This window comes from Cherax quadricarinatus, chromosome 22, assembly GCF_038502225.1.
Source record: "Cherax quadricarinatus isolate ZL_2023a chromosome 22, ASM3850222v1, whole genome shotgun sequence".
NCBI lineage: Eukaryota > Metazoa > Arthropoda > Malacostraca > Decapoda > Parastacidae > Cherax > Cherax quadricarinatus.
The window spans coordinates 7,723,675-7,748,020 of NC_091313.1; the positions used below are offsets into that span (position 1 = coordinate 7,723,675).

The 24,346-nt window shown below is 43.1% G+C and overlaps 1 protein-coding gene across 1 annotated transcript in view; it reads left to right on the plus strand.

Moving 5' to 3' along the window:
* LOC128689793 (uncharacterized) overlaps positions 1–24,346 on the plus strand; it is a 137,354-nt gene that overhangs the window by 102,500 nt on the left and 10,508 nt on the right. Inside the window, exons 12-15 of the mRNA XM_053778271.2 lie at positions 3,467–3,534; positions 3,822–3,893; positions 19,246–19,381; positions 19,887–20,035. Of these exons, the coding sequence (XP_053634246.2) occupies positions 3,467–3,534; positions 3,822–3,893; positions 19,246–19,381; positions 19,887–20,035 (425 nt within the window). The remainder of the gene's footprint in view (positions 1–3,466; positions 3,535–3,821; positions 3,894–19,245; positions 19,382–19,886; positions 20,036–24,346) is intronic.

A 24,346-nucleotide genomic window follows, 5' to 3' on the forward strand; every position in this document is an offset into this window, starting at 1 on the left:
GACAAGTTGAAGATTAAGACACTTATGCAGCATATGGGAATCTTTATGGGGGAAACGTTTCGACACACAGTGGCTTCATCAGTCCAGTACAAAACAGAAAGGTGTAAGGAGAGGAGGAGCTTGAGGTAATCAGTCCCTCAGCCTTGAATCAATGTGTTCAGTCCATCACTTATAGAAAGTACAGCATGTGGCCGGAGAAATGGCTTATATACTGTAGTCAAGTGAGTGGAAGCAGGAGGAGGCGGGATCACAGTGGGACCTTCCACTAGTGTAAGTAGGTCTTCGTCCTAAGGTTGGACAAGTATTGAAAAAGTCTTTGTATCAAGATCCCATGATGTTGCAGTGTCTGACAGTATGTTGTAACAGTGTTATACATTTACAACGTAGTCAGCTCAGCCAACTGGACTGTGCTTGTGAGAAACTGTTGCTTCTCCTTTTACACTGTTGGGTCTTCATTTATTGGTTGGAGTACTTTCTGAAGTACTTTAGTCTTCGTCAAGTAGAGTCAGCCAGGTGGGCAGAGAGAAGGAATGAAGCACAAAAGTTACTGAAAGAAGATTAAGACTTCTGTGAAAGTTACTTCAAGCTTCGTCACACACTCAAAAATGTTGTAATAAAAAGGAGAAGCAAAATGATACACAGAATAAAATGGCAGAGCTGCTGGAAGTGGCAGCAGTACACAGAAACTACCATCTATATTATCATATTTCAAGAGTAAGAGAGAAATTAGTGAACTTTACCGTAAATGATTTAAGGCCGACTGTCGCTGAATAATATGGAGAGTTCTACTGTCCGAGATCTTCTAAATGCAGAAACTGAAATTTGATTCGTGCAAGATCAACAATTAGAAATACTTCTTCGAGCATACGTAAAAAATTAAGACTGCAATGAAGGATGGGTATACAGTGCATAATATATTAAACTAAAAAAAATAAACTGCAATGAAGGAAGAATTTCAAGGTCTCAGCCGAGTTTATCTAACATTAGAACTTTGTACCAGTGGTGAGATTACATTCCTTAGGGCAACAGTTCACTTTACAGACAAGAACGGAGAACTGAAATCAAGCGCTCTTGCTTGTGATATATCTGAAGAGAGGTATACTGCCTATAACATAAAATCTTCACACGAGAAGTTCTTTGACCGTTATTCTATCAGAGATAAAGTTAAGAAAGTTGTAGCAGACAATGCCCTCTCAATAATTAATGCTTTTGATGTCCGTCTTCCTGGTTTTCACGTCGCTGGACCAGAAGATGTAACTTATCAAGACCAGAAAAATGCAGATAACAGCGAGCAGGAAATAGGCGTGGATAGTGTTCTCATTTTTTTTTTTTTTTTTGCCAGAAGGTACGAGATGGTTTGGTCACACTCATCATCTATGAGTTAAAGATGGTCTCAGTATTCCAGAGGTTAATAATTCTTTTCTGTCTACAGGAATTCAAAAAAACATCTCTTATGATTTCAGTACTTAAGTCAACCTCTGATGCACTATCCCTCTAAAAGAAAGGTGTTTACTTGCAATATCCAAATGTAACAAAATGGAATTCACAATTGAAAATGAGAGTCAGTTCTGAAAGGAACTCAACATGTCAACAAGATGGTAGAGAGAAAAATAACAAGAAATTATTTTTAATGGAGATTACGGTACTAAAGGAGGTTGTGACAGTTCTTAATCCACTGAAAGAGGCAATGGAACACCTGAAAGGAGAGAAAATCGTCACCATCTTAACAACTGGACCAGTAATTATTGGTCTACAGCAATCCATGCAGCAGTTACTAAACTCTGACCAGTCCTACTGTGAAACTTTAACCAAAGTCTCCCATGAAACACTGAAACGAAGACTTAATACATTTTTGGAGATGACTGACATAACGGCAGCAGTTCATTTTCATCCTTTCTTCAAGCTGGATTGGCTTCAGTCAGAATAAAAAAGAGAACAAGTGCTTCAGGAGATCTGGATCCTTGTTACAAGTGAGTCTGAGAATGAAGAAACAAAATGCGATATTATCCAAAGGATGAGTCATCTGAGTCTAATTAACCTAAGAGCCTCCGCCTTTTTTGTTCATGGCCCGACAGTTGGAGGTGAACGGAAATTACCCACTGATGAACTAGAACCAGTTTTAAAAAGTATATACAAGACCATTGTAATCCATTCGACGGAGATCCCTTGACCTATTAGATAAATTCTCCTCCCAAGATGCTCCCTCTGAAGAAACCAGCAAGAGAAGGATGGGTTGCAGTAGGACGCACCTTGGTCCTGTAGGACGCAGCTTGGTCCTGTAGGACGCAGCTTGGTCCTGTAGGACGCAGCTTGGTCCTGTAGGACGCAGCTCGGTCCTGCAGCCATCAGCCAACCTCTCCTGATTAAGTGCAGCCCAGAAATTTACGAGTATCTACCATGCTTGAATATTAATAAACTCTAATATGTGAAAATGGACGTAACTTATGCAAGTTTTGTACACCGCCAAAATCAATATTATTTTCATTGTTTTACAAGTTGTGAAATAACTTAGTTGCAACTTTCTGTTCCAAATCATCTAATTTTGTACAGTTTCTATATGTAGTTTCCTTGCAGGAATTGTAGTGAACGACAAAAAATATATTAATATTATGTCTTCGATCTACCATGTTAAAGTACATCATGTAAACTGAAGCTTATTTTGTTATTTTGTAATCTTGTTGGATCTTTGGCCGATTTAGTGCAACAAATATTATGAATATGAAAATGGTATACAATACCGAGAGGTTGATAAGACACATGTGCAACAGTAAGGTATCTTTATTCCAAACTTTTCGCCTTCACGGTAGGCTTCTTCAGTCTAGTACAGAAGGGTTAGCAGAAGCAGTAGAGGATGATGGTATTCTTGTACATTCTTCGATTACTTACATTTAAATACTCAATATGAGGCCAGATGTTTGCTTATCATTTCCAACATAAAACAGAGATTTCAATATTAGTGAAATTTGAAGTACCCAAAGAAAATAATTTAATACAAAATTTCATGTGATTGTAACTGAAAATCTGGAAGAGCAACTGAAATTAAAACTGTAATTGACTCACTCATGTAATTACTCTAAGCCTTTCAACGTCCACAACTTGTTTCATTCGCAAAATAAGACACGAATGTTTAAAATTTAAAAATTATTATGATTATTATTATTATTTGAAAAAAAAAAAGCGCTAGCCCGCAGAGGTCGTACTCTGATACACTCTCTTCTATGATTATTAAATAATTAGAGGACAAGGGGGGGGGATTAGGATGTGGAAAATTCAATGACTATAAAAACACTTATTTTGCCAAATCTTTTCTAGCATGGGTTTGTAATAATAATAATAATAATAATATTATTATTATTATTATTATTATTATTATTATTATTATTATTATTATTATTATGAGGATCTGTTAGGTGGTGTATGAACCATAGAGTTTTGGCTTTCTGTGATGTGTGTTAATGTTTTGCAGGGTACTGTCTGGTGGAACGCCCCTGGGACTCCTCATCTCACGTCATTGAGGCAGGAAGCAGCATGCGGGTGAGAGAGAGAACATTCATAGTACACTACTGAAGTACCCGTGTTATAGAGTTCAACAAGAATAAATAACTTAAGTAGCTGGATAGTAGCACAGACACAGAGATGGATGTGTAGGCAAGACCCAAACATCCAAGACCTGTGCATCTAAATATTGCTTTATTATCTGCAGCTTAGAGTAAACTAGAGCCGTCGTGTTATCCATGTTTTGCATGCGTCAAGGATTTTTTTATATTCTTCAACTATATGTTACGTTGAAAATGTTAATAATGATGTTTTACCACTTTTAGCTGTACAAGGAAGGAGATGAGGACTGTTCTGAGCTGTGTTTCTGTGATCTTGAGGAGCAGACAAAGTGTATGGTGAGTACTGTTGAGACACTCACTCAATTATTCGCTCACTAACTTACTCTCACACAGCCAGGGCACAATGAAGCCTCGAAAATACTTATACTCAGCTAAACACTCATGCTAACACACACTTTTTCATACTCACACACTCACTCTCACTTCTGCTTCTCTCTCACTCACATTGTCAACAGTCCAATACTTGTATAATACGCCAAGCCTTAGTCACGTGACCCCTGTTAGTATCACACACACATAGGGCAGTGTCTCAGAGGCCTCTCCCGCACTCTCGACCAGACCTAGGAGGCCTGGGTTTGCCACGAATATTAATACATCGCCTCCAATAACAGTTCAACAGTTGTATTCTTCATACTATTATTTCCTAAACACGAACCCTTGTAACACTAACACACACACTAATACAAGCACTAATACACGCGCACACACACACACACACACACACACAAGTGCAAAGGTTTGCAACAAGACTAGTCCCAGAACTATGGGGTGTCCTACGAGGAGAGATTAAAGGAAATCGACCTGACGACACTGGAGGACAGGAGAGATAGGAGGGACATGATAACGACATACAAAATACTGAGAGGAATTGACAAGTTGGACAAAGACAGGATGTTCCAGAGATTGGACACAGTAACAAGGGGACACAGTTGGAAGTTGAAGACAAAGATGAATCACAGGGATGTTAGGAAGTATTTATTCAGTCACAGAGTAGCCAGGAAGTGGAATAGTTTGGGAAGCGATGTAAAGGAGGCAGGATCCATACATAGATTTAAGCAGAGGTATGATAAAGCTCATGGTTCAGGGAGAGTGACCCAGTAGCGACCAGTGAAGAGGCGGGGCCAGGAGCTATGAATCGACCTCTGCAACCACAACTAGGTGAGTACACACACACATGCACACACACACGCACACACACACACACACACACACACACACACACACACACACACACACACACACACACACACACACACACACACACACACACACACACACACACAATCAATCATTCAAGACACTGTACACCGTGTATGTCAGGCCCATACTGGAGTATGCAGCACCTGTTTGGAACCCGCACTTGATAAAGCACGTCAAGAAACTAGAGAAAGTACAAAGGTTTGCGACAAGGTTAGTTCCAGAGCTAAGGGGAATGTCCTATGAGGAAAGATTAAGGGAAATCGGCCTGACCACACTGGAGGACAGGAGGGTCAGGGGAGACATGATAACGACATATAAAATACTGCGTGTAATAGACAAGGTGGACAAAGACAGGATGTTCCAGGGAGGGGACACAGAAACAAGAGGCCACAATTGGAAGTTGAAGACACAAATGAGTCAGAGAGATAGTAGGAAGTATTTCTTCAGTCATAGAGTTGTAAGGCAGTGGAATAGCCTAGAAAATGACGTAGTGGAGGCAGGAACCATACACAGTTTTAAGACGAGGTTTGATAAAGCTCATGGAGCGGGGAGAGAGAGGGCCTAGTAGCAACCGGTGAAGAGGCGGGGCCAGGAGCTAGGACTCGACCCCTGCAACCACAAATAGGTGAGTACAAATAGGTGAGTACACACACACACACACACACACACAGGGATATGCAGTGGGAGAATGAAAGGGTGAGGTCAGTCTTTGTGTATGGGCTACAGGAAGTTGAAGGGGAAACATATGAAGCAAGAAAACAAGGGGAAAAAAAAAAAAGCAATTGAAAGCATCATGAAAGTAATCGGAGAAGACGACATGACCCAGCTGGAAAATTTTCGGAGAATAGGGGGGTTTGTAAAAAAAAGAAACCGGCCAGTGAAAGTGACCTTCAAGGCAGAATCGACTCGGAACAGGATACTGCAGGAAAAAGCACGATTAAGGGACATGCCGGGATACAGGAAGGTGTATCTCGACCGCGACAGAACACAAGACGAAAGGCGGAAACTGAGAGAGATGGTACAAAGGCGAAAGGAGGAAAGAGAGGGGATGGAGAAGACAGACAGGAGATCCCAGACACAGGAAGATCAAATACAACCTCCCTCACAGCTTCCTATAGAAGCCTCCCAACCAGGTCAACCCCAGTGCAGCCAAACACTCTAAACCACAACACCCATGCCATATCCAATGCCCCCACCCACTACATTACAAACTCCACCCCCACAGCAACCACCCATAGTTCCTTATCAGGTCTCCCACTTCCCCAACCCCAATACACCTCCCAGACCACAGTCTTAGAAAAGAAGTTGAAGGTATGGTATACAAATGCAGATGGAATAACAAATAAGTATGAGGAGTGGCACGAAAGAATCAAGGAGACATCCCCAGACATAATAGCACTCACAGAAACAAAACTCACCAGAATAATAACAGATTCAATCTTTCCACCCGGATATCAAATCTTCAGGAAAGACAGAGGGAGGAGAGGGGGAGGAGGAGTTGCACTGCTCATTAAAAGCCAGTGGGGTTTTGAGAAAATGGAAGGAATGGATGGCAAGGGTGAAAGGGACTACTTAGTAGGAACAATCCAGTCTGAGGGACATAAGGTGATAATTGCAGTAATGTACAACCCACCACAGAACTGCAGGAGACCAAGAGAAGAATACGATGAGAGCAACAGAGCCATGGTCGACACACTAGCCGAGGTGGCCAGGAGAGCACACGTGGGGGGAGCAAAGTTACTAGTTATGGGTGATTTCAATCACAAGGAGATTGACTGGGAAAACCTGGAGCCCCATGGGGGTTCCGAAACATGGAGAGCCAAGATGATGGATGTAGTACTGGAAAACCTCATGCATCAACATGTTAGAGACACTACCAGAGAGAGAGGAGAAGATGAACCAGCAAGACTGGACCTTGTATTCACCTTGAGTAGTTCAGACATCGAGGATATCTTGTATGAAAGGCCCCTGGGAGCTAGTGATCATGTGGTTCTGTGCTTCGACTACATAGTTGAGCTCCAAGTGGAGAGAGTAGCAGGAATAGGATGGGAAAAAACAAACTACAAAAGGGGGAACTACTCAGGCATGAGGAACTTCCTTCAAAACATTCAGTGGGAGAGGGAACTGACAGGAAAACCAGTACAAGAAATGATGGACTATGTGGCAACAAAATGCAAGGAGGCAGAGGAGAGGTTTGTTCCCAAGGGAAACAGAAATAATGGGAAGAACAGAACGAGTCCTTGGTTCACCCAAAGGTGTAGGGAGGCAAAAACTAGGTGTACTAGAGAATGGAAAAGGTACAGAAGACAGAGAACTCAGGAAAATAAAGAGATTAGCCGAAGAGCCAGAAATGAATATGCACAGATAAGAAGGGAGGCTCAGCGACAATATGAAAATGACATAGCATCGAAAGTCAAGACTGACCCGAAGCTGTTGTACAGCCACATCAGGAGGAAAACAACAGTCAAGGACCAGGTAATCAGACTGAGGAAGGGTGATGGGGAATTCACAAGCAACGACCGAGAGGTATGTCAGGAGCTCAACACGAGATTTAAAGAAGTATTTACAGTGGAAACCAGTAGGACTCCAGGAAATCAGAACAGGGGGGTACACCAGCAAGTGCTGGATGAGGTACATATAACCAAGGAGGAAGTGAAGAAGCTGCTATGCGAACTTGACACCTCAAAGGCAGTGGGACCAGACAACATCTCTCCGTGGGTCCTTAAAGAGGGAGCAGAGATATTGTGTGTGCCATTAACAAAGATCTTCAACACATCATTTGAAACTGGGCAACTCCCTGAGGTATGGAAGATGGCAAATGTAGTCCCAATTTTTAAAAAGGGAGACAGACATGAGGCACTAAACTACAGACCTGTATCACTAACGTGTATAGTATGCAAGGTCATGGAGAAGATCATCAGGAGGAGAGTGGTGGAGCACCTGGAAAGAAACAAGTGTATAATTGACAACCAGCATGGTTTCACGGAAGGAAAATCCTGTGTCACAAATCTACTAGAGTTTTATGACAAGGTGACAGAAGTAAGACAAGAGAGAGAGGGGTGGATCGACTGCATTTTTTTGGACTGCAAAAAGGCCTTCGACACAGTTCCTCACAAGAGGTTACTGAGAAAGATAGAAGATCAGGCACACATAACAGGAAAGGCACTGCAATGGATCAGAGAATACCTGACAGGGAGGCAACAACGAGTCATGGTACGTGACGAGGTGTCAGAGTGGGCGCTTGTGACAAGCGGGGTTCCACAGGGGTCAGTCCTAGGACCTGTGCTGTTCTTGGTATATGTGAACGACATAACGGAAGGGATAGACTCAGAAGTGTCCTTGTTTGCAGATGATGTGAAGTTAATGAGAAGAATCAAATCGGATGAGGATCAGGCAGGACTACAAAGAGACCTGGACAGGCTACAAGCCTGGTCCAGCAACTGGCTCCTTGAGTTTAACCCTGCCAAATGCAAAGTCATGAAGATTGGGGAAGGGCAAAGAAGACCGCAGACACAATATAGTTTAGATGGCCAAAGACTGCAAACCTCACTCAAGGAAAAAGATCTGGGGGTGAGTATAACACCGAGCATATCTCCTGAGGCGCACATAAATCAGATAACTGCTGCAGCATACGGGCGCCTGGCAAACCTACGGATAGCGTTCCGATACCTCAGTAAGGAGTCGTTCAAGACCCTGTATACCATTTACGTCAGGCCCATACTGGAGTATGCAGCACCAGTTTGGAATCCACACCTAGTCAAGCACGTCAAGAAATTAGAGAAAGTGCAAAGGTTTGCAACAAGACTAGTCCCAGAGCTACGGGGATTGTCCTACGAAGAAAGGTTGAGGGAAATCGGCCTGACGACACTGGAGGCCAGGAGGGTCAGGGGAGACATGATAACAACATATAAAATACTGCGCGGAATAGACAAGGTGGACAAAGACAGGATGTTCCAGAGATGGGACACAGACACAAGAGGTCACAATTGGAAGTTGAAGACTCAGATGAATCGAAGGGATGTTAGGAAGTATTTCTTCAGTCATAGAGTAGTCAAGTCATGGAATAGTCTAGAAAGTGAAGTAGTGGAGGCGGGAACCATACATAGTTTTAAGGCGAGGTATGATAAAGCTCATGTAGCAGGGAGAGAGAGGACCTAGTAGCAATCAGTGAAGAGGCGGGGCCAGGAGCTATGACTCGACCCCTGCAACCACAAATAGGTGAGTACAAATAGGTGAGTACACACACTCGTGGAGGAGTCACGCGGTTTGAGCTCGTGTTTTGGTGGTAATTTCTGACTGTACCATAAAGAATAAAGTGTGGGATATAGGCGTGTGCACGCATAAGAGTGAATATAATCACTTAAGCCCCGAAAAAAGGAAATATAAGTGATCACAGAAAAGCAATTTAGTAAATAGTGACAGTTACTATGTGGGGGCCGTTGGAAGGAAGGTGAACGGTTGTGTCAGCCCTAAATAGTGTTGCCATAATAACGCAGTGGGGTATTTGAAGAATAAGTGCGACTCAAGATCAGGGAGATAAGAGATATGTATAGATGTGTCAGTAAATACAGTGAGTGAGTGAAAAAAAAATAGATGAGCTAGAGACTACAGTGCCTACAGGAAGTTAGTGGAAAAATTACGGAGAAGCATCAAGCATTTTCATACTGGGACCCAGGACAGACGACAACATTACTCCACTGCCAGCCGCACGTAATATTCACCTAGTTTGAGTTGCATGGGGTCAGCACCAGTCTCTAGCTGGAAATTGGGGGTCACTCTCCTCGAGCTATCAGAATTAGAATAAGCAGCATTTACTGGTATTTAATAGAATTTATTGAGGTTTAGGAGAGTTAAGCAGTTAATGATAGATAGCCTAGTATGAGAGGTAGCCTAGCATACAGAATTGAACGTAATTTTAGGCACAAGACAGTACAGTGGGAACCAAGAGATTGGGTACATATGCAAAACATATGTAGTACATACGAGGGAAATAAGGACTGCTTACATAAATACATGCATACACACACACATACACACACACACACATACACACACACATACACACACACATACACACACACAACACACACACAACACACACACACACACACACACACACACACACACACACACACACACACACACACACACACACACACACACATACACACACACACACACACGCGCACACTCGTGGAGGAGTCACGCGGTTTGAGCTCGTGTTTTGGTGGTAATTTCTGACTGTGCCATAAGGAATAGAGTGTGGGATATAGGCGTGTGCACGCATAAGAGTGCATATAATCACTTAAGCCCCGAAAAAAGGAAATATAAGTGATCACAGAAAAGAAAACAAAGGAAATATTGGCTGTTGGAAGGGTGAACGGTTGTGTCAGGCCTAAATAGTGTTGCCATTATAACGCAGTGGGGTATTTTGAAGAATAAGTGCGACTCAAGACCAGGGAGATAAGAGATATGTATAGATGTGTCAGTAAATACAGTGAGTGAGTGAGTGAAAAAATTAGAAGAGCTAGAGACTATAGTGCATACAGGAAGTTAGTGGAAAAATTACCGAGAAGCATCAAACTTCTTCAACTTCTGGGACAGGACAGACCCGCTACGTTACTCCACTGCCAGCCGCAAGTAATATTCACCTAGTTTGAGTTGCATGGGGTCAATAGTACCTGTCTCTAGCTGGAATTGGGGGTCACTCTCCTCGAGCTATCAGAATTAGAATAAGCAGCATTTACTGGCATTTAATAGAATTTAGAGGTAGCGGCATATAGGCGAAGCCTAGTGTATTTATTTTTTAACGTAATTTTAAACGCATAAGACAGTACAGTGGGAACCAAGAGATCGGGTACATATACAAGACATATGTAGTACATACGTGGGAAATAAGGACTGTTTACATAAACATATGCACACACACTAGGTGAGGACAGCTCTGCTGTTAGGCACTTGAATAGCTGTAGCACGCACACACACACACACACACACACACACACACACACACACACACACACACACACACACACACACATACACACATTCACACACACACACACACACACACACACACACACACACACACACACACACACACACACAAGCGCACACACACACACACACACACATATACAGGATTTTACACCTTCCTGTGAAGTGACCCTATAACCCTTCCTTTCCCCCATCTCTCTCCCTCTCCTCTCTCTTCCTCTCTCTCTCTCTCTCTCTCTCTCTCTCTCTCTCTCTCTCTCTCTCTCTCTCTCTCTCTCTCTCTCTCTCTCTCTCTCTCTCTCTCTTTCTCCCCCTTTCTCTCATCCTCTCTCTCTTCCTCTATCTCTTCCTCTCTTCCTCTCACTCTTCCTCTCACTCTTTCTCTCTTCCTCTCTCTCTCCCTCTCCCTCTCTCTCTTCCTCTCTTACTCTCTCTCTTCCTCTTCTTTTATCTCTCTCTCTTCCCTTGTCACTCCCCCCTCTCTCTCACTTTCTCCCCCTTTTTCCCTTCTTTTCCCCTCCTTCTAGGCTCTCCTTCTCTCTCTCCCTATCTCTCACTCTCTCCCCCTTTTTCTTTTTCTCTTTCTCTCTCTCTTTCACTAAAAAAAATGGTTGGGACTCGCAGGAATCAGGGATCAGATGACAATGGTACTGGTAGGGAGGAATGGATGGAGGAACAGTGGAAAAGGATAGAGCAAGAATGGGAGAGAAAATTAGGAGAGCTTTCTGAAAAAAATGGAGAAAGAGCTCTCTGCAAAATGGGAAAAGAGGTTGGAGAAGGAGACGAAGAAATGGGATGCACAAGTCGAAACTGCAGTAGACAGGGTAAAGGTCCTAGAGTTTGAGGTAAACAGGCTGAAGCAAGTCTCAGGGGCAGTGACCAGAGAAGACACAGCATATGAAGCTGAGAGGATGAACAGGAAGGAAGCAGATATGAATTATGCTAAGGTCATATCAGCCTGCAAAGAAGGGTCAGGGAGTAAAAGGAAAGAGCAGCTGGGTGCAGATAGAGAGGGAGATAAGTCGAATGCTGAGGCACAACCATGCTACCAAGAGCCACTGGAAAAATCAAGGGAGAAAATTACCATATACAGACAGGAACCAGAGTCACAGAGAGAGAGGCAATGGGAGGAGGAAAGGGCAAAATCAGTGTTTATCCATGGGCTTTGGGAGAGAGAGGAAAAGATACACACTGAAAGATGGCAGGAAGAAAGAAAGGAGATTGGGAAAATCATCACGGAAATAGGGGGAGAAGACATGGACGAGATTGTAAATTTTCAGAGAATAGGGGGGTACGTGAAGGGGAGAAACCGACCGATCAAGCTGATTCTCAGGACAGAAACAGTGAGGAACAGGATCCTCCAAGAGAAACCAAGGTTGAAAAACTCGGAAGAGTACAAGAAGGTGTTCCTAGACAGAGACAGAACACAAACAGAGAGACAGCAGCTGAGGGAGAGGACAAAAAAGCGAAAGAAGATAGGAAAGGAAACAAGGATGGAACCAGCAGAGGTCAGTCAGAGCAGAACAGAGAAGCAAGGGTAAGCACACACACAACTATCCTCAGAACCCCACAACCTATCACACCATCCCAACACAAACTACAATCCATACCCATAGCTTCCACCCAACCCCCAATCATAGAATCCCACATTATGCTACCAGGTCTCCCACCCCCACAGGCCCCCCAAACCACAGTGTTGGAAAGGAAACTGAAGGTATGGTACACAAACGCTGATGGAATAACAAACAAGTGGGAGGAGTGGCACGAAAGAGTCAAAAAGACATCACCGGACATCATAGCACTCACAGAAACCAAGCTTACAGGTATGATAACAGATGCCATCTTTCCAACGGGATACCAGATCCTGAGGAAAGACAGAAGGAACAGGGGGGGTGGAGGAGTGGCACTGCTGATCAAACACGGATGGAATTTTTATGAGCTGGAGAGAGGAGACAGCGCAGAAGAAAGTGATTACATAGCTGGAACGCTTCACTCTGGAGGTCCCAAGGTGGTAATTGCAGTGATGTATAACCCACCACAGAACAGCAGGAGACCAGGGCATGAATATGACGAGAGCAATAGAGCGATGGTTGACACACTGGCTGCAGTGGCCAGAAGAGCTCATGCATGCAGGGCAAAGCTCCTGATCATGGGCGACTTTAACCACAAGGAGATCGACTGGGAGAACTTGGAGCCACATGGGGGCCAAGATACATGGAGGGCTAAGATGATGGAGGTGGTACTGGAAAACTTCATGTACCAACACGTAAGGGACACTACAAGAGAGAGAGGAGAGGATGAGCCAGCAAGACTGGACTTAGTATTCACCTTGAGCAGTGCAGATATTGAGGACATCACATATGAAAGACCCCTTGGGGCCAGCGATCACGTGGTTTTGAGCTTCGAATACACAGTAGAGCTACAAGTGGAGGGGGAAGCAGGAAGGCCAGGACAAATGAAACAAAACTACAGGAAAGGGGACTACACAGGAATGAGGAACTTCCTGAACGAGGTTCAGTGGGACAGAGAACTGGCAGTGAAGCCAGTTAATGAGATGATGGAATATGTAGCAACAATGTGCAAGGAGGCTGAAGAGAGGTTTGTACCCAAGGGAAACAGGAATAATGAAAAAGCCAGGATGAGCCCATGGTTCACCCAAAGGTGCAAGGAGGCAAAAACCAAGTGTGCTAGGGAATGGAAGAAACATAGAAGGCAAAGGACCCAGGAGAATAAGGAGAGCAGTCGTAGAGCCAGAAACGAATATGCACAGTTAAGAAGGGAGGCCCAACGACAATATGAAAACGACATAGCAGCGAAAGCCAAATCTGACCCGAAGCTGTTATACAGCCACATCAGGAGGAAAACAACAGTCAAGGACCAGGTAATCAGGCTAAGGAAGGAAGGAGGAGAGACAACAAGAAATGACCGTGAAGTATATGAGGAACTCAACAAGAGATTCAAAGAAGTGTTCACAGAGGAGACAGAAGGGGCTCCAGAGGGATGGAGAGGTGTGGCACATCACCAGGTGCTGGACACAGTACACACAACCGAGGAAGAAGTGAAGAGGCTTCTGAGTGAGCTAGATACCTCAAAGGCAATGGGGCCAGATAACATCTCTCCATGGGTCCTGAGAGAGGGAGCAGAGGCGCTATGTGAACCCCTAACAACAATATTCAATACATCTGTCGAAACAGGAAGATTGCCTGTGGCATGGAAGACAGCAAATGTAGTCCCAATCTTTAAAAAAGGAGACAGACATGAAGCACTAAACTACAGACCAGTGTCACTGACATGTATAGTATGCAAAGTCATGGAGAAGATTGTCAGGAGAAGAGTGGCGGAACACCTAGAAAGGAATGATCTCATCAACAGCAGCCAACATGGTTTCAGGGACGGGAAATCCTGTGTCACTAACCTACTGGAGTTCTATGACAAGGTGACAGCAGTAAGACAAGAGAGAGAGGGGTGGGTGGATTGCATTTTCTTGGACTGCAAGAAGGCGTTTGACACAGTACCACACAAGAGATTAGTGCAAAAACTGGAGGACCAAGCAGGGATAACAGGGAAGGCACTACAATGGATCAGGGATTATTTGTCAGGAAGACAGCGGCAAGTAATTGTACGTGGCGAGGTGTCAGAGTGGGCATCTGTGACCAGCGGGGTCCCACAGGGGTCAGTCCTAGGACCAGTGCTGTTTCTGGTATTTGTGAACGACATGACAGAAGGAATAAACTCTGAGGTGTCACTGTTTGCAGATGACGTGAAGTTGATGCAAAGAATTCATTCGATCGAAAACCAGGCAGAACTACAAAGGGATCTGGACAGGCTGCAGACCTGGTCCAGCAATTGGCTCCTGGAGTTCAATCCCACCAAGTGCAAAGTCATGAAGATTGGGGAAGGGCAAAGAAGACTGCAGACGGAGTACAGTCTAGGGGGCCAGAGACTACAAACCTCACTCAAGGAAAAGATCTTGGGGTGAGTATAACACCAGGCACATCTGAAGCGCACATCAACCAAATAACTGCTGCAGCATATGGGCGCCTGGCAAACCTCAGAACAGCATTCCGACATCTTGATAAGGAGTCGTTCAGGACCCTGTACACCGTGTACGTTAGGCCCATATTGGAGTATGCGGCACCAGTTTGGAACCCACACCTAGCCAAGAATGTAAAGAAACTATAGAAAGTGCAAAGGTTTGCCACAAGACTAGCCCCAGAGTTAAGAGATATGTCCTACGAGGAGAGGTTAAGGGAAATCAACCTGACGACACTGGAGGACAGGAGAGATAGGGGGGACATGATAACGACTTACAAAATGCTGAGAGGAATTCACAAGGTAGACAAAGACAGGATGTTCCAGAGACTGGACACAGTAACAAGGGGACACAGTTGGAAGTTGAAGACACAGATGAATCACAGGTATGTTAGGAAGTATTTCTTCAGCCACAGAGTAGTCAGGAAGTGGAATAGTTTGGGAAGAGATGTAGTGGAGGCAGGATCCATACATAGCTTTAAGCAGAGGTACGATAAAGCTCATGGTTCAGGGAGAGTGACCTAGCGGCGACCAGTGAAGAGGCGGGGCCAGGAGCTTGGACTCGACCCCTGCAACCTTAACTAGGTGAGTACAACTAGGTGAATACACACACACACACACACACATACTAAGACACACAGTAGTGGCCAGTGAAGAGGTGGGGTCAGGAGCTATGAATCGACCCCTGCAACCACAACTAAGTGAGTATAGAGTACAGGTTGGGAGTAAAAGACTGCAAACCTCACTCAAGAAAAAGGATCTTTGGGTGAGCATCATACCGAGCACATCTGAGGCACACATCAACCAAATAACTGCTGCAGCATATGGGCGCTTGGCAAACTTAAAAATAGCGTTTCGACACCATGCTAGGTGTTCTAGTGGTACACTCTGTAATTATTATTTTACTACATGTAAACCACACAATAACCAAATTCTGTAAACTCAGCATTGTATTCCTTATAGAGAATAAACTTTGAATTGAATTGAATTGAATTCAAGACTGTACACCGTGTACGTCAGCCCATATTGGAGCATGCATCACCAGAATGGAACCACACCTGGTCAAGCACTTCAAGAACCTAGAGAAAGTGCAAAGGTTTGCAACAAGACTAGTCCCGGAGCTAAGGAGTATGTCCTACGAGAAGAGGTTAAGTGAAATCAACCTAACGACACTGAAGAACAGGAAGGATAGAGAAGAGATCATAACGACATATGAAATACTGAAAAGAATTGACAAGCTGTATAGGGACAGGATGTTTCAGAGATGGGACACAGCAACAAGGGGTCACAACTGGAAATCGAAAAACTCAAATGAGTCACAGGAATGTTAGGAAGTATTACTGGAGAATTATGTAGTGGAGGCAGGATCCATAAATAGCTCTAAAAAGACATACGATAAAGCTCATGGAGCAAGGAGAGAGTGGACCTAGTAGCGACCAGCGAGGAGGCGGGGCCAGGAGCTGTGAATCGACTCTTACAATCACAAATAGGTGAGTACACACACACACACACACACACAGGGGGGTGGAGGAGTGGCATTGCTGATCAAAAATCGCTGGAATTTTGATGAGCTGGAGAGAGGAGACAGCGGAGAAGAAAGTGATTACATGGCGGGAACGCTTCACTCTGGAGGTCCCAAGGTGGTAATAGCAGTGATGTATAACCCACCACAGAACAGCAGGAGGCCAAGGCAAGAGTACGACGAGAGCAATAGAGCGATGGTTGACACACTGGCTGGAGTAGCCAGAAGAGCTCATGCATGCAGGACAAAGCTCCTGATCACGGGTGACTTTAACCACAAGGAGATCGATTGGGAGAACTTGGACCCGCATGGGGGCCAAGATACATGGAGGGCTAAGATGATGGAGGTGGTACTGGAAAACTTCATGTACCAACACGTAAGGGACACTACAAGAGAGAGAGAAGAGGATGAACCAGCAATGCTGGACTTAGTATTCACCTTGAGTAGTGCAGATATCGAGGACATCACATATGAAAGACCCCTTGGGGCCAGTGACCATGTGGTTTTAAGCTTCGAATACACAGTAGAGCTACAAGTGGAGGGAGAAGCAGGAAGGCCAGGACGAATGAAGCCAAACTACAAGAAAGGGGACTACACAGGAATGAGGAGCTTCCTGAACGGGGTTCAGTGGGACAGAGAACTGGCAGGGAAGCCAGTTAATGAGATGATGAAATATGTAGCAACAAAATGCAAGGAGGCTGAGGAGAGGTTTGTACCCAAGGGTAACAGGAATAATGAAAAAGCCAGGATGAGCCCATGGTTTACCCAAAGGTGCAGGGAGGCAAAAACCAAGTGTGCTAGGGAATGGAAGAAATATAGAAGGCAAAGGACCCAGGAGAATAAGGAGAGCAGTCGTAGAGCCAGAAACGAATATGCACAGATAAGAAGGGAGGCCCAAAGACAATATGAAAATGACATAGCAGCAAAAGCCAAATCTGACCCGAAACTGTTGTACAGCCACATCAGGAGGAAAACAACAGTCAAGGACCAGGTAATCAGGCTAAGGAAGGAAGGAGGAGAGACAACAAGAAATCACCGTGAAGTATGTGAGGAACTCAACAAGAGATTCAAAGAAGTGTTCACAGAGGAGACAGAAGGGGCTCCAGAAAGACGGAGAGGGGGGGGCACACCACCATGTGCTGGACACAGTGCACACAACCGAGGAAGAAGTGAAGAGGCTTCTGAGTGAGCTAGATACCTCAAAGGCAATGGGGCCAGATAACATCTCCCCATGGGTATTGAGAGAGGGAGCAGAGGCGCTATGTGTACCCCTAACAACAATATTCAATACATCTATCGAAACAGGGAGATGCCTGAGGCATGGAAGACAGCAAATGTAGTCCCAATCTTTAAAAAAGGAGACAGACATGAAGCATTAAACTACAGACCAGTGTCACTGACATGTATAGTATGCAAAATCATGGAGAAGATTATCAGGAGAAGAGTGGTGGAACACCTAGAAAGGAATGATCTCATCAACAGCAGCCAACATGGTTTCAGGGACGGGAAATCCTGTGTCACAAACCTACTGGAGTTCTATGACATGGTGACAGCAGTAAGACAAGAGAGAGAGGGGTGGGTGGATTGCATATTCTTGGACTGCAAGAAGGCGTTTGACACAGTTCCACACAAGAGATTGATGCAAAAACTGGAGGACCAAGCAGTTATAACAGGGAAGGCACTACAATGGATCAGGGAATATTTGTCAGGAAGACAGCAGCGAGTCATGGTACTTGGCGAGGTGTCAGAGTGGGAACCTGTGACCAGCGGGGTCCCACAGGGGTCAGTCCTAGGACCAGTGCTGTTTCTGGTATTTGTGAACGACATGACTGAAGGAATAGACTCTGAGGTGTCCCAGTTTGCAGATGACGTGAAATTGATGAGAAGAATTCACTCTATCGAAGACCAGGCAGAACTACAAAGGGATCTGGACAGGCTGCAGACCTGGTCCAGCAATTGGCTCCTGGAGCTCAATCCCACCAAGTGCAAAGTCATGAAGAAGATTGGGGAAGGGCAAAGAAGACCGCAGACGGAGTTCAGTCTAGGGGGCCAGAGACTACAAGCCTCCCTCAAGGAAAAAGATCTTGGGGTGAGTATAACACCAGGCACATCTCCTGAAGCGCACGTCAACCAAATAACTGCTGCAGCATATGGGCGCCTAGCAAACCTCAGAGCAGCATTCCGACATCTTAATAAGGAATCGTTCAGGACCCTGTACACCGTGTACGTTAGGCCCATATTGGAGTATGCGGCACCAGTTTGGAACCCACACCTAGCCAAGCACGTAAAGAAACTAGAGAAAGTGCAAAGGTTTGCAACAAGACTAGTCCCAGAGCTAAGAGGTATGTCCTACGAGGAGAGGTTAAGGGAAATCAACCTGACGACACTGGAGGACAGGAGAGATAGGGGGGACATGATAACGACATACAAAATACTGAGAGGAATTGACAAGGTGGACAAAGACAGGATGTTCCAGAGATTGGACACAGTAACAAGGGGACACAATTGGAAGTTGAAGACACAGATGAATCACAGGGATGTTAGGAAGTATTTCTTCAGCCACAGAGTAGTCAGTAAGTGGAATAGTTTGGGAAGCGATGTAGTGGAGGCAGGATCCATACATAGCTTTAAGCAGAGGTATGATATTTAGCTCACGGTTCAGGGAGAGTGACCTAGTAGCGATCAGTGAAGTGGCGGGGCCAGGAGCTCGGACTCGACCCCCGCAACCTCAACTAGGTGAGTACACACACACACACACACACACACACACACACACACACACACTCTCACACTCACTTTTTTAAATCAGTGTACACATAGGTAAGTGCCAGTGTTGCTGTCACAGTAAGTGTCCCTCACAATAGGCTGCTCTGACAGGTACTGGAATGCATGGAGAACCGTCCTTGCGAGACCACCTTCGCTGTTTACAACCACAACGCTCCGGCCTACCAGGCCTACCGTGGCGAGTGCATCTGCTACTCTGGAGATTTTATTTGCCAGCGGCCCAGACTAGGTGAGAACCATAGCCTCGTCGAATATAAAAGGAATAAGCAGAATTAGGCGAAGAGACAAAGTTTAGGCTAAGCATCCTCACTTATCTTCTGGCTGAGTCATTTTATATCACTTCTTACAATTACTTATCTTCTCTTGCAAAATCTAAACAAAATGTTTATCAACATTTAAAAAAAAATACGGAGCTGGCCTTTTCGAAGTCTAAAGATATGTTGTTTTCTAAATATGTGTTAAAATGTTTTAAAAAAAATGACGAAATAGCATGACCTGTTACCCTAGGTGCAGAATTAACATTTAAAAACCTATATAATTTTTTTTTAATTTCATTCAGAAATTTTCAGCCTTTAATTGCTGTCGTAAGAAATGAGGGCCTATGTTGTGTTTAATTTGTATATAAGACCTGTGTTGTGATGGTCACGAACCTGAGATGCTGACGGCAGTGTTCTCACTGCTGGTGTTATGCACAGTACATATTATATCAGCACTCATTGCACGGTGTGTTACAGAGGAGTACGAACTGCCAACGGGACTGTTCCTGCTGCTGGGGTTCAGCAGGACGGAGGAAGCGCTGTTGAAGAACGTGACGAGAGGCACCGCTATCGACGCTCTTGTTCCCCTCCAACACATCTTCAGGACCATCTCGGCCAGCATGGGAGTTAGTACATCTACAGCCCATGTTTATACTCTTCTGTACCTCTATTGTTGATTTAACTTGAAAGTTTGCAGAATTATTAAACTATCACGATTCACATCGTTTCCTCTTAATATATATTTACACAAGTTTTCATATCCCTTTTATCTTTGTTTCATTTTGATGAGTCTATAGCTGTCTCTCTCCAGAAAATCCATCCTCATCGGTAATTTGCTTTGAATGATCCCAGCCTCAAAATTTAATATTTCTACTATTGTTATTCCTGCATCTTACTCACGCAAAGCTTTTTAAGCCATGAAAATCCAGACCACATAGTCCAGGTGCTGCCCCGTTGCACAGTCTAGATGCACACCACTCAACTTGCAACTTGACTGACTCAACTTGCAACTAGACTGACTTAACTTGCAACTAGACTGACTCAACTTGCGACTAGACTGACTCAACTTGCAATTAGACTGACTTAACTTGCAACTAGACTACTCAACTTGCAACTAGACTGACTCAACTTGCAACTAGACTGATTTAACTTGCAACTAGACTGACTCAACTTGCAACTAGACTGACTCAACTTGCAACTAGACTGACTCAACTTGCAACTAGACTGACTCAACTTGCAACTAGACTGACTCAACTTGCAACTAGACTGACTCAACTTGCAACTAGACTGACTCAACTTGCAACTAGACTGACTCAACCTGCAACTAGACTGACTCAACTTGCAACTAGACTGACTCAACTTGCAACTAGACTGACTCAACTTACGACTAGACTGACTCAACTTGCAACTAGACTGACTCAACTTGCAACTAGACTGACTCAACTTGCAACTAGACTGACTTAACTTGCAACTAGACTGACTCAACTTGCGACTAGACTGACTCAACTTGCAACTAGACTGACTCAACTTGCAACTAGATTGACTCAACTTGCAACTAGACTGACTCAACTTGCAACTAGACTGACTTAACTTGCGACTAGACTGACTCAACTTGCAACTAGACTAACTCAACTTGCAACTAGACTGACTCAACTTGCAACTAGACTGACTTAATTTGCAACTAGACTGACTCAACTTACAACTAGACTGACTTAACTTGCAACTAGACTGACTTAACTTGCAACTAGACTGACTCAACTTGCAACTAGACTGACTCAACTTGCAACTAGACTGACTCAACTTGCAGCTAGACTGACTCAACTTGCAACTAGACTGACTCAACTTACGACTAGACTGACTCAACTTGCAACTAGACTGACTCAACTTGCAACTAGACTGACTCAACTTGCAACTAGACTGACTTAACTTGCAACTAGACTGACTCAACTTGCGACTAGACTGACTCAACTTGCAACTAGACTGACTCAACTTGCGACTAGACTGACTCAACTTGCAACTAGACTAACTCAACTTGCAACTAGACTGACTCAACTTGCAACTAGACTGACTTAATTTGCAACTAGACTGACTCAACTTACAACTAGACTGACTTAACTTGCAACTAGACTGACTTAACTTGCAACTAGACTGACTCAGCTTGCAACTAGACTGACTCAACTTGCAACTAGACTGACTCAACTTGCAACTAGACTGACTCAACTTGCAACTAGACTGACTCAACTTGCAACTAGACTGACTCAACTTGCAACTAGACTAACTCAACTTGCAACTAGACTAACTCAACTTGCAACTAGACTGACTCAACTTGCAACTAGACTGACTCAACTTGCAACTAGACTGACTCAACTTGCAACTAGACTGACTCAACTTGCAACTAGACTAACTCAACTTGCAACTAGACTGGCTCAACTTGCAACTAGACTGACTCAACTTGCAACTAGACTAACTCAACTTGCAACTAGACTAACTCAACTTCAACTAGACTGACTCAACTTGCAACTAGACTGACTCAACTTGCAACTAGACTGACTCAACTTGCAACTAGACTGACTCAACTTGCAACTAGACTAACTCAACTTGCAACTAGACTGACTCAACTTGCAACTAGACTAACTCAACTTGGAACTAGACTGACTCATCTTGCAACTAGACTAACTCAACTTGGAACTAGACTAACTCAACTTGCAACTAGACTAACTCAACTTGCAACTAGACTGACTCAACTTGCAACTAGACTGACTCAACTTGCAACTAGACTGACTGAACTTGCAACTAGACTGACTGAACTTGCAACTAGACTAACTCAACTTGCAACTAGACTGGCTCAACTTGCAACTAGACTGACTCAACTTGCAACTAGACTAACTCAACTTGCAACTAGACTAACTCAACTTCAACTAGACTGACTCAACTTGCAACTAGACTGACTCAACTTGCAACTAGACTGGCTTGCTTGTCTTACCATCATTACGTTATACTTCCAACACTCTACAAAACACACCTCCGGTTCAACTTGTCCCGAGAGAAACAAGTTTCAGTTAGTTTAACGGTCTATATCTACACAATCTGCTGTGAAAAAGAAAATCAGTATTTATATAATTTACAAATTTTATAAATGTTCTTATATGCTTAATATTGCCAGCTTTTTCTGGGCACTAGTAAAATATATTTAAGACCAGTTCATTTAAGACCAGTTCATTTAAGACCAGATATTTAAGACCAGTTCATTTAAGACCAGATATTTAAGACCAGTTCATTTAAGACCAGATATTTAAGACCAGTTCATTTAAGACCAGATATTTAAGACCAGTTCATTTAAGACCAGATATTTAAGACCAGTTCATTTAAGACCAGATTTTTAAGACCAGTTCATTTAAGACCAGATTTTTAAGACCAGTTCATTTAAGACCAGATATTTAAGACCAGTTCATTTAAGACCAGATATTTAAGACCAGTTCATTTAAGACCAGATATTTAAGACCAGTTCATTTAAGACCAGATATTTAAGACCAGTTCATTTAAGACCAGATATTTAAGACCAGTTCATTTAAGACCAGATATTTATGACCAGTTCATTTAAGACCAGATATTTATGACCAGTTTATATAAGACCAGATATTTAAGACCAGTTCATATAAGACCAGATATTTAAGACCAGTTCATATAAGACCAGATATTTAAGACCAGTTCATATAAGACCAGATATTTAAGACCAGTTCATATAAGACCAGATATTTAAGACCAGTTCATATAAGACCAGATATTTATGACCAGTTTATATAAGACCAGATATTTAAGACTAATTCATTTAAGACCAGATATTTTAGACCAGTTCATTTAAGACCAGATATTTAAGATCAGTTCATATAAGACCAGATATTTAAGACCAGTTCATTTAAGACCAGATATTTAAGACCAGTTCATTTAAGACCAGATATTTAAGACCAGTTCATTTAAGACCAGATATTTAAGACCAGTTCATTTAAGACCAGATTTTTAAGACCAGTTCATTTAAGACCATATATTTAAGACCAGATATTTAAGACCAGTTCATTTAAGACCAGATATTTAAGACAAATTCATTTAAGACCAGATATTTAAGACCAGTTCATTTAAGACCAGATTTTTAAGACCAGTTCATTTAAGACCAGATATTTAAGACCAGTTCATTTAAGACCAGATATTTAAGACCAGTTCATTTAAAACCAGATATTTAAGACCAGTTCATTTAAGACCAGATATTTAAGACCAGTTCATTTAAGACCAGATTTTTAAGACCAGTTCATTTAAGACCAGATATTTAAGACCAGTTCATTTAAGACCAGATATTTAAGACAAATTCATTTAAGACCAGATATTTAAGACCAGTTCATATAAGACCAGATTTTTAAGACCAGTTCATTTAAGACCAGATTTTTAAGACCAGTTCATTTAAGACCAGATATTTAAGACCAGTTCATTTAAGACCAGATATTTAAGACCAGTTCATTTAAGACCAGATATTTAAGACCAGTTCATTTAAGACCATATATTTAAGACCAGTTCATTTAAGACCAGATATTTAAGACCAGTTCATTTAAGACCAGATATTTAAGACCAGTTCATTTACCTACATCTCTTTAAGTTGGTTTTGTGAATACGATAAATCATTCTCCTCCAGCTCAGAACTAAATGTATTTTATTTATTCTGGCCAGTGTGTGATCCGAGGAAGGTATCCCCGTATATTCCATAACTCTAGTCCACTGGACTTCAATGTACTCAGTTGGAAGAGTACCGAAGATTTGAAAGGAATTCAATGAGGCATTCACAAATATCGAAATTAATACTTAAATTTCTTCAATAAAATGTGAAAGCAGGACACAGAAACTTAATTCAAATCTTTTATAGGAACCAAAGAGACCAGCATCTTAAATAT